The 11014-nt window shown below is 49.4% G+C and overlaps 2 protein-coding genes across 3 annotated transcripts; one reads left to right on the forward strand and one right to left on the reverse strand.

Moving 5' to 3' along the window:
* Positions 1–89: 89 nt before the first annotated feature.
* LOC117055448 lies at positions 90–4800 on the reverse strand. 2 transcript variants are annotated; one of them, XM_033164974.1, is made up of 3 exons: positions 4452–4800; positions 1009–1183; positions 90–619 (listed from the first exon to the last, which is right to left on the reverse strand). In XM_033164974.1, exons 1-3 carry the CDS (start codon positions 4778–4780, stop codon positions 476–478), a joined length of 648 nt encoding a protein of 215 aa, XP_033020865.1. In that variant the 5' UTR covers positions 4781–4800; the 3' UTR covers positions 90–475. The 2 variants fall into 2 exon arrangements, with proteins under 2 accessions (XP_033020865.1, XP_033020866.1); XM_033164975.1 differs by having other exon boundaries at positions 1005–1183.
* Positions 4801–4881: 81 nt separating this feature from the next.
* On the forward strand, positions 4882–6637 carry HOXA1 (homeobox A1). The gene is given in 3 exon segments (XM_033164969.1): positions 4882–5564; positions 6210–6238; positions 6240–6637. Coding segments are annotated over 3 exon segments (1011 nt in total). The 5' UTR covers positions 4882–4909; the 3' UTR covers positions 6567–6637.
* The last annotated feature ends 4377 nt before the right edge of the window (positions 6638–11014 follow it).

Genomic DNA, 11014 nt, shown 5'->3' on the forward strand with positions numbered 1-11014 from the left:
CTGCTTCATACAAGGAAGTTAATCTCCGCCCCTCCCCTAGTCCTGAAATAAAATTTAAAAAAAACAACACAATTTGGTCACAACCTTCGTCCTTTTTCGTTAGAAATATATTTATTAGGGGGGAAGCCAGCGGTAAATGATGGATTTCCAAAGTTCTCAATATTCAAATGAGGGAGAGAGAAAAAAAGAAACCTAAAATAACACCAAAACTTACATAAAAATATATTCCCCCCCCTTGAATGCACATAAGACATTAGAAGCACAAGTTAAAATGTTTCTGTGCTATCTCAAACGTTTTACTATAGTATAGGTTGAATATATCGTAACATTATATAAAAATTCTCTTCTACGTTTTAACTGATATTGTAGTATAGGCAGAATATATCATATTATTTGCAAGTGGAAACAAAAAGCACTACAGCAAGCCTTGCTGCATAAACAGCCAGAAATCGACAGAAGGGTATACTGGTTTCTACTATTGAACGCTATTTTTAACTATTTCTTTTGCGACCCGTGCCTTGGAAAGGGGGGGGAGGGATGGTGGTGTGGGGAGCCAGAGCTGAGAAAGGAAGGCGTTTGATGGATTTCCCAGCTGTCCGAAGGCCCCGAGAAAAGAAACCTAAAAGAGAGGAAATCAGAGGAGAGAATTAAAACACACGCACACGCGGTTAGGATGTTATGCAACACATATGAAAAATCGCTTTCAAATCCTGTGGTTTTCGCTAGGTCTAGCGAACAAAAGCTGTTGGAGGGCACGGAGTCCTACTGGAACTGGACTAACAAGTGTAGAGTCATGAGGTCCGTTTAAAAGTGCTACCAGGCAGGGATAGCTGTGTGTATTCTCTAATCCGATTTCAATTCGGATTGTTAGCAAAATCCAGTGTGCCTCTTTTTTTTCTTTTTCTTTTTTTTTTGCCCCACAGCCTATCAGTAGGTGTTAGCATATATCTTCGTGTGCATGTAGATATGCCAGCGTAGATATTTACAGCCCGCTCCTTAAGAACTTCCCCAGATCTTTGCAGGCGCGGGTTTCCCGGTTGCTCTCCTCTGCGCGCGTTTGTTGTGGTCGCCGTTGGCTTCCCTGTTTTGCAAACCCCCTCTAAGTGGGGTGGCGCTGAGCTGCGTGGGTAATAGCTGGAAGGACTGGATGCAATTCTTCCTAAAGTCATAAATCAAACGCTTTCTGTGAATGAGAATGTCATCAAAGAGATCAATTGCAGGAACACATGCACAAATAAAAATCCTCTTACGTATTTGCTCGGGCTGGGGATCCCCGTCTAAAACCATTAAGCTAGGAGGCGGTTAGTCATAATTCATTTTTATTGCTCTGTTAAAACAACAGCTTGGCTAAGCTTCAGGTGCGGCAGGGAATCCCGGGCGCTCCCCCGCTCTTTTTCTCCCCCCCCCCACGCTTTTTGTAAGGATTTGCCTGGTTTGTGGCACAGAAAATTCCACTCCGGGTGTGCATTTCGGAACGTTTTCCTTTTATACAGAGAAGGCAGCGCTTAGGTTTATTGTGTGTGTGCTTTGGGGGGGGGGAGCCTCCGGTTCAAAGAACAAAAGAAGCCTTCCATACAAATCTACACCCCCCCCTCGCAGCAGATTCTCTCCCCACCCCCGCATATCAGAACTAGTAGGCCAAGCCTTCCAGATATCCTCTTTCTAAACGAACAAGAGAGAAATTCGAAAGATTCTTTTTCGAACGCAAAAACAGAACGCGCCCTGGTCGCAGGAACGAAGGCCAGCGAAGGGGTTTGACGACGTTCAGAACCACCAGAGGAACCGATTCATTACAAATAAGGCGGGTGTAGGGTGACGGGGAAACCGGTGGGGGGGCAGGGCCTGCTCTGGAAAAGGCCTTCGTCGAGCTTAGGGGGCTTTTCTGTGTGCCTGCTGCTTGCGTTTTCCAGAAGGCAGACATGGGATGGGGAAATGTGGTTGCTCCGCCGCACACTGGGAAAAACGTTCCCCTCCCCCGATCTCCCCGGCCGCCACCACCCCGCCCTCCCTCCATGTCTCTCCTTCTGCGTTCTGGTAAAACAGAGTAATTGTGTTGGCTTCAGAATGCAAAAGCGTTGGGCCACAGAGACAATGTAACAAAAGGGGGAAAGAGTTCTTCTGAACAATGGCGGAGAAATGGGGGAGAAAAGTGTGGAAGGGAGCAACGAAGCAGCAGGCACGGGAGGGAGGTTTCTGCTCAGAGAAAGGCGGGCCAGGAAGGAGAAAGAGGGAGAGAGGATAGGGGCCCAAATGGAATTACCAACTTTTCATGGGAAACAAGGCTTCCTTTAGATCAGGATTTATACCTTGTTTTCAAAGCCAGCATGCACCAACATAGTTTTACATCTAAATATTAAATCCCCACATGCACGTTCTTTTGTTTTACAAAACGCCTCCTCGTAAATCTCCTAGGGCCATGAGTTGGCCACTCATATCGATGCGATCTACTCCCACACCGTCGTTCCTGGGCAATACGTGACTGTGCGTGCAATGAGTAGAATGGAAATCAATGGGGCTACTCGTAAAGGGGACTCTGTATCTGTCCTTCCTTCCAGTAAATTGAAGAATATATAAATATTCTTAAACATACACACACAGAGAAAGAAAAAGAGAGAGAGAGATCCGAGGTGTGACTACAGGGCCAAAAGGAAGTGTTTTTAAAGTCCTACTCAGAGCGAGTTTAGCTCTGCCAAAGGAAAGACAGGAAGTACGTATGATATTTTCAAAGTCTCACAGCCAGATTCGGGGCATGTTTGTCTTAGTATACAATGCATGCTTATCAATATTTTGAGTGGGCCTCGCTTTTGAGAGAGGAAAAAATGAAGAAAGGGGAAGCTGGAGAACAGCCTAATCCAGATCAGCAGCATTTTAGGAAAGAAAATAGTATTGTAGTTTCAGAGGGACTAGGGTGGTACAGAATCGTACATTATGTGTGTGTGGGGGGGGGGAGAAAGAGAGATAACACAGAAGCAACAACTATTAACACACTAATGCTAAATATTGGACTGATTTCCACATTTGCAAGATGAAAGCATAAGAGGTCATAGCTATTTCCGGACTCTGGCAGGCAAAGTTTGCCTTCTTTCTAGTCAGGCCTGTTTTCCTTCCTGCATTGCAGGGGGTTGGACTAGATGACCCTTGGGGGTCCCTTCCAACTCTACCATTCTATGATTTTATGCTGGATTCTGTGCTGTTGAGTCCTCCCTGCTCACCTCTCCTTTTTTTGTGCAGATGAAGCCCCCGTGGGACCCACCACCTCCCCACATCCAACCCAGGGGCTTTCCTCTCCAGGTTTAAGCTGACCCTGCCTTTCCTCTGGGGCAGGTCTAGCCCCACCGAAAGCCAGGCGTCTCTCCTGGCCCCACGGACTTGAGAGGAATCAGGGATTTACATCTCCGAGAAGAAAGCACTTGCGGTCCCCTCGAGGGAAACCAGAGAGGCCTCTCCCAACGCCCGGCCATTTGTTTCCCTCGGCTCCGTTTCTCCCTCCTCGGAAGGAGGGCGGCAGCCTAGTGATCAAGTGCCTGGAGGAGCGCTGTTGATCCCCTCGCCCCTTCCTCCAGACAGTCTCCTCCCCCTAACCGCTGGCTATGCCATCCAGAGGGCTGCTATTTTAAAGACTCGCATCTTTCTAGACCTCATGGTTTCAACCCGTGGACACTCCTGGGGGGGGGCGGGCGGAGGGAGGCAAAGGTTATACAACGTGAGAAGCGGGGTGGGGGAGCAAAAGCGAATGGGAGGTGAGAGAGAGGAGAGGCCTGACAGTTTGCACAGGCGCTCTGGCGGCTCAGCTGCTGGAGAGAACCTGAGAAAGCTTCCCTGGCAACCTTTGTAAGCGCTTCCTTCCTCTAACCGCGCCCAGCAGCGTCGGATCGTTCGAAAAAACAGCAACCCAGTACCCAGTCGCCAGGCAGGCACACTACCGCCTCCGTTTCAGCCCAGGCTCCCGGCTCCAACTGCCCCCCACTGACTCCCCGTCTCCAGGAGCCAACGGCGCCATTCCCGTGCATTAAAGCCAACCACGCTGCCCGCAGCAGCAGCAACAATGGAGAGCCTCATTTCCATGCAAATAACCGCGAGAGAGAGGCTGGACCAAGCGCATTTTAACTCTTGCCGGTTCGCGCGCGCACGCCGGGCTCTGGCTGAGGACGCCTCGCCAACTGGCAGAGCTCAGCCGCCGTCCTCCTACGTCTCTCCATGCCCCCAAACCTCCCCCAGGCCCCTTGCTCTCTTTCTTTCTCTCCCCCCTCTCTTTCTCCCAACCCCCCCCCCCCCATACAGCAACCCCAGACTGCTGGAGACTGCCCAAGGCAGACCACAATGATCCAAGCGATCTAACTGTAGCCGAGAGGGTGTAGCCTAGCTGTGCTCTCTCGACAACAGCCCTGGAGAAAACAGCAGCAGGAGCAGCTCCCTAACTGGAGACGCACTGCGCGGGTCCCTTTGCTTACCTGCCAAGCCAAGGCTGTCCCTTCGTAAATCCATGCAGGAGCAGCCCCCTCCGGCGGCGGCTCTGTGCTTGCTGCTGCTTCAGGCTGAGCGCCTGGGCGCGCACTGCCTCTCCGGCCCGGCTCTCAAACCCCAACGCGCTGACTGGGGATGGGGGAGGAGATGGGGGGTGTGGAGAGAGAGAAGGAAAGAGGGAGAGAGGGAGGGAGAGAGGGAGGTGGTGGTGGCTGCGCGTCACCTTGATGGAGGAGCGCTCGGAATTTAAATGCCACAGCCAGGGTGATCCATCACCAGGAAGGAGCAGGGCAACTTTGGCAGGAGCAGCAGCCATTGGCTGCCGCCCTCACGTGGCCGTCGTCTCACTGTACATTCATATCATTTTTCTTCTGGCCCCCATGGAGGAAGTGAGAAAGTTGGCACGGTCACCCAGGACTCCGAAGAGCCGGTCAACCGGTGATAGATGGACACGGCGAGGATGAATTCCTTCCTCGATTATCCGCCCATCCTCAACGGCGAGTCCGCCACTTGCTCACCCCGTGCTTACCACCACCACCGCCACCACCACCACCACCACCCAGACCATGGGATTACCACAACCACGTTCCAGTCCTGCGCTGTCAGTGCCAACAACTGCAACGGGGACGACCGCTTCCTCGTGGGCAGGGGGGTCCAGATCAGCCCCCATCCCCACCATCAGACTGCTACCTACCAGCACCACCCCAACCTGGGGATGTCCTACGCCCACCCGAGCTGTGGGCCGACCTACGGCGTGCAGAACTTCGGTGCGGGGGGCTACAGCCACTACCCACTCGCGCAAGAGGCAGAGATTAATGGGGGCTTCCCCCAGTGCGCTCCTGCGCTCTACTCTGGAAACGTCTCGTCGTCCGTGGTTCAGCAGCCCCAGGTTTATGCTGGGGGCCCCGTGGGCTCTGCTCAGTACATCCACCCTTCTTATGGGGACGAGCAACAGAACTTAACCCTAACCAATTACAGCCACCCCCTGTCTCCTCTGCATTCGAATCACCAGGAAGGCTGCGGTTCCCCTTCATCGGAGACTTCTCCTCCCGCCCAGACTTTCGACTGGATGAAAGTGAAGAGAAACCCTCCCAAAACAGGTGAGTCACCTGCATGAGCCATCCTCTGGACTTTGGAAAGTTCGGGCCCGAAGTTTTCTTCTTTTATGATTATTTTTGTAAGGTGGACGCGGAAGATCTGCATTTAAGGTAGATGCAGATCAACTTGATGGTCCCAGGTATGATGGGAACAGGTATGGTTGGGATCCTGAAGCGTACCGGTTCTCCAGACATGGGGGAAAGGTCGTGTTGTGATTTGAGCTCCATATTATAACGCTCAGTTTGATGTGTTTGTGTCCCCGCTGTGGATCACAAAGCAGCAGTTCTTCAGATCTCTCCTGATCTAGGTGAGTTCAGTTGCTGTTTAAGTGGACAGGCGGACACTAAGAAGTTAGCCCATGTGCCACTCACGAGGTCTTTACTTAGGAATAAGCAGGTTTCCGATTGGCCCACCAAGTTCCTTTCACTTTTAAGAGCTCCTTTTCTATGGTTTGTACCTGCGCGCGCCTGCCTATTGATTCATGTCACCTATAATCATTACTTCGAGTTAACGCTTCTGATGTGGGTTGTTGCTTCTTTCTTCTTTCTTTCTTTCTTTCTTTCTTTCTTTCTTTCTTTCTTTCTTTCTTTCTTTCTTTCTTTCCTTCTTTCTTCTTTCTTTCTCTCTCTCTATCTCCTCCCCTCTAGGGAAAGCTGGCGAGTACGGTTATGTTGGCCCAGCCCAACACGGTCCGGACCAACTTCACCACCAAACAGCTGACAGAGCTGGAGAAGGAATTCCACTTCAACAAATACTTAACCCGGGCCCGCAGGGTGGAGATCGCCGCCTCACTGCAGCTGAACGAGACTCAGGTCAAGATCTGGTTCCAGAACCGCAGGATGAAGCAGAAGAAGCGAGAGAAAGAGGGCTTGCTCCCCATTTCTCCGGCCACCCCAACAGGAAGCGAAGAGAAAGCGGAGGAGTCCTCGGAAAAGTCCAGCCCATCCCCCTGTACCCCTTCGCCAGCCTCCTCTACCTCAGACACTCTGACTACCTCGAATTGAAAGACACGCTGCTGCTCATTCTCCCTCTAAGGCACAATCTAAGAGTAAATTTATTGTGTTTCGAACTTCTCTGAGACCCCTCATCCCCTAGTTTATTTTCTGACTCTCACGCAATTGGCGGAGAGCAACCCAAACTCTCATCCTGAACCCTCTGATCTGGAGACAAGTCTCATTGATTTTAATGGAACTCTCTCACAAATTTAGCAACTTTGAGGCTGAGATCCTATAAGGCCTGCAAGCAAGCTCTCTGTAACCCAACACGCCTGAGTAGGCAGGCCACAGGACTGCGCTGTTAAATCATCCCTAAATCCCATGAAAAGGAGCGGGATGGGACTTTGTGACTATTTTAAACTCAATTGATTTCAATGGGAGCTGGCTCACGTTGGCTGGGTTGTGGCCCAGGAGTTTAGGACCTCACTCTGAGTAGCATCACTCACTAAGCCTGCCTCAGTTCCTCAGAGTTGATCCGTTGTTTTCATCTCTAAAGACTGTTTCGTGGGAACAATCAAGAGAATTTGTTAGACCAGAATTGAGTTGCCAAAGACATTGCTACCGTTTTCTCCTCCCAACCAAAGACCTGTCAGACCCAAATTCACGAAGAGATGCACTATTGAAAGCGTTTACACGACTTCGAGAACTTTAAACCACTTTAATTTAATGTCTCTTGTCTTCTCGTGTGTATGAGTTTTGTTGGCTGTAAATACTTTGTCCCAGAGATTTATCTTTTTACGGATTTTCTAGAAATGTTTAGATAAGATTATGAGCTTAAACAGGGTGGTTACATTCTCAACACTGGATTCGATTTTATAGCAAAAAAGTGAGGATGTCACGAACGAAAAGTTGTTCAACTCAATCAGATACCTCAAAAATCATAGGTTGCTACTATTTCTTTGAACGAGCTAGAAAAGAAAGTGGAAATTGCACTAGGGTTTTTTTAAAAATAAACCTTGCTTATTAGTGTCTACCCCCGCTTTAAATCCCCCCCCTTCCCGAACTCTGTGCTGGATCATTCCCAACCCCCAATATTATCATTAAAAAGGGAGAGGGGAGATCCCCCCACCCCCAGGAAACGTTCCTTAGACTTGAAGTCTTTTCAGCCCAATTCCTGAATGTGATGAATGGCCAAACGAATGTATATTTTATGTGATTCGTGGATGGAACTTGCATGATGCACAACCACTTGGATGTACTCAGTGAAAATAACACTGAGTTCTATCAGTTGTCATTTGTGATGGAGTACTTTCTGATTTTTTTCTGTACAATCATCCAAGGTTCTGAGATTCTGTGTTTAAAAAGGAAAAGGGGGGGGGGGGGAGAAAGGAATCCAGAGCAGAATTTTACGGGTCCTACAAATCTCTGTAATAAATATATTCATATCTCAGGTTTTTACTTTGCTTCCGTATCTTTTGGAAAGCGGAGTCTGGGGTTGAGGTTAAACTTTCTGCACCCTTTCCAGTTCCCCTGGAGTGGCTTTTGATAGGCTGTTCAGATATCCTCCTCAGATATCCCTACATCGAATTATTTGCGCCCTGTGACTGCACATTATGTACAGTACCCCGAGATTATACAAAGTAGGTCCATTAATCAATAGAAGGAGAAAGATCCATGTTTATCTTCTGCAGTTAAGAGAAAGGCGAAGGAAGCGGAGCTATTTTTGAACCATACTTGCGGGAACTTCCTGGGTCAAGGGCTAACCTTTTCACCCCGAACTGAATATTGACCTGTGTGTAAACAGAGTCCTCTTCAAAAGCAGGAGCTGTCTTCGGCCGGTCTTTCCTCACATCACAAGCCACCAGTTAAGAGAGTCACATTTCATTATCCCTGGATATAAAGCTGTCCAAGGAACCCCCAGCGTCACTCCCTGCCTTCTAAATCGTCAGTGACATCTTGAAGGCACAAAGCACGGTAAAAGTTCACAGAGGGAGAAAGAGGGAGGGAGAAATCCTTGTTGATCCCAACTCCGATCCCTGCGTGGTCTGCAGACAATTTCCTAACTCAAGTATGTCCAACCCAACGTGTCCCTGCAATCCCCGCACCATTCCCGCCCCCCCTCTATTTGGAAAACAGGTTCTGGCAGGTGAATTGCAGTTACTTCCTGAAAAGACTTGCAAACAAGGGTGTTTTCTGTTATTGTTTTTTTTAAAGATCTGCAGAACCCTCTAACGCGTCCCCGCTTTTCTTTCCAAGCTTTCCAGCGCGTTCTAGCCAGTGCATCGAGGCTTTCCATTCCATTCCACTCCAGCCCATCCGAGGAGCTGTGTTTCTTTCTTTGGGGATTTAAAACAAAAAAAAAACCAGAACAGAACACCCTCCTCGCTGCAAGATCTGCAGGAGACTTTTTTACAAGCTTTGAGCCCGGGCTGTGAAAACAACAGCGGAGGCTGCTGGTTTTGAGAGAGCCGGAGCGCGCGAGTCGTCTGCGGCTTCTCGGCTGAAGTGTCAAAGGCAGAGCAGCCTGGATTTGCAGGCGCGTCGGCCATATCAAGAGGGAGATGAGGAGAGACCCCCCCTCCCGCCCCTCTCCCCTGCTATTGCGCAGGGCTTGTCTCCAAAGGGCTCCCTTGACTGCCTTGTTGCAACTTCAAAGCAGGAGACCCAGGTTTCATTTCATCCTCCCTTCCTCTGCTGGCCCCCCCGCCCTCCTGCTTTATACTTTTATATACATTAATAAAAATACATTTTGTTGGCTAGGGTGAGGCTGCAAACTCAGCAGATGGCCTTCTGCCACAGGCTTTCGTGACCCAAGGGGCATCTATCTCTGCACGCCAAGAGGGCCTGATCGGGATCACCTCTCGGAGAGAGCTGGCCCTCCTCAAACACGCGGCGGCCGCCTGATCCTTCCGCATCCCTTGTGCTCTTCCTCCCTTCCTGACTCGTTTGGTGGAACCGGGAGAACAATAGCAAAAGGCTGGCAATAATATTATTGAGGGTTTCGCGGGTGTTTTTAAAGGAGGACTCATGTTGCCAGGCGGTGGGGGGGGGGGAGAGGCTGTCCTAAGATAACCTTCTGCATTTCAATACACATTAAGCGCCCGTCCCCAAGAATCCAGGGAACCGTAGTTTACCCTTCACAGAGCTACAGTTCCCAACACCAGTAACAAACTACAGCTCCCAGGATTCTTGTGGGGAGCAGGGAAACGCGCTTTGAACGCGCTTTATAGTGTGGATCTGCATCTTCGCCTTATTCACCCGAGCATGCCTTCGAGACCCATTCCTTATTCCTATTATTTTACCATCTGGTAGGGCTGCCGTTGCGACCCGCTTTAGATCAGGCCGGGGCCGCTAGTGGGCCCCGATTCGGGGACACCAACATAGGGCCAAACCCCCCAGCAAGAAAGTTCCTCCTTCCTGCTAAAACGTTTCATGTGGAGGTTATTCAGGAATAAATGTGCATGCACACGAAAGCTCATACCAAGAACAAACTCAGTTGGTCTCTAAGGTGCTACTGGAAAGAATTTCCTATTTTGTTTCGCTTTTCCTGACGCAGGCTTCTTGACTGACGCCCGCTGCAGCAGTGCTTCCTAAATAATAACAAGTTCGACCTTAGGCACGTTTACCCTGAAATCTGTCTCCCCCCCCCCCCCAGCTGAGTGTGAACTTGCTCCCCAGTAAGAGTGTGTGAAATTGCAGCTTCTCTGGTTTGGACAAAAACCAGCAAGAAAAAGCATTCCTCTCTAGCAGCTTCATTTATGCTGGGGCAGGAACACCGCCCTTCAATGGGAGCTGAGGCCGCTCTCCTCATATATCTATAGATATATACGTATATATGACATTTGATCAATAGGCTTGTCAGCCAAATAACATTGCTGACATCTCGATCCTAAACGGATTTAGAATGGGGTGGTGGTCGGCGGACTCTCTCATCGATGAACGGTATTTGGAAGGAGACCCCAAAGCATTGCCTAATTTGAGGTGAGATATAAAGGCTATGGGACTTCCTTTGGATGAAATAAAAGCCAAGCACGTTGTGTGTGAGTGAAGATTTGTGCACGGATGCTTCGGGGTAACTTGCTCTGAGAGCTTCACGGTTTCACGGCTCTCCGAAACCCACGCTGCTGTCTCTGCGGCTGAATTAGTCAATCGCTGCTACAAATCGATTAATCACACCTGTGAATCGATTAGTGCCTCATGTTCTTTTTATTTACAAAAGAATTTGCGATAAAGCTTCTCATCCTTTCCCCCAAACTGTGCAAAAAGATGAGGAGGGGGGGGTCACTACTACTACTAATTATTATTATTATTATTATTGAGATAGAGATGCCAACAGCAACTATCCTTGGTCTGCTTATTTGCATCCTGGTCCTCTTATGACTGTGTATATATATTTATTGCCCTCAACTCAGCCAAACGTCTCAAGGAATTGAGCGTCTTCTTTCAAGCCTGAGATCTATTTTCGATGTTCACCTTTAAAGTTTACTTTTGGAGGCTACATTGAGATGCTCGGTGTT

This window comes from Lacerta agilis, chromosome 12 (genome assembly GCF_009819535.1).
Source record: "Lacerta agilis isolate rLacAgi1 chromosome 12, rLacAgi1.pri, whole genome shotgun sequence".
Lineage (NCBI taxonomy): Eukaryota > Metazoa > Chordata > Lepidosauria > Squamata > Lacertidae > Lacerta > Lacerta agilis.

Coding starts and splice junctions, on each gene's coding strand:
- LOC117055448 (XM_033164974.1), bottom strand. CDS start 4,780: ATGGCTGCTGCTCCTGCCAAAGTTGCCCTGCTCCTTCCTGGTGATGGA. Junction 1,184..4,451: donor GGACAGCCTTGGCTTGGCAG/GTAAGCAAAGGG, acceptor TCTCATTCACAG/AAAGCGTTTGATTTATGACT. Junction 620..1,008: donor CCGCGCCTGCAAAGATCTGG/GGAAGTTCTTAA, acceptor CCTCTCTTTTAG/GTTTCTTTTCTCGGGGCCTT.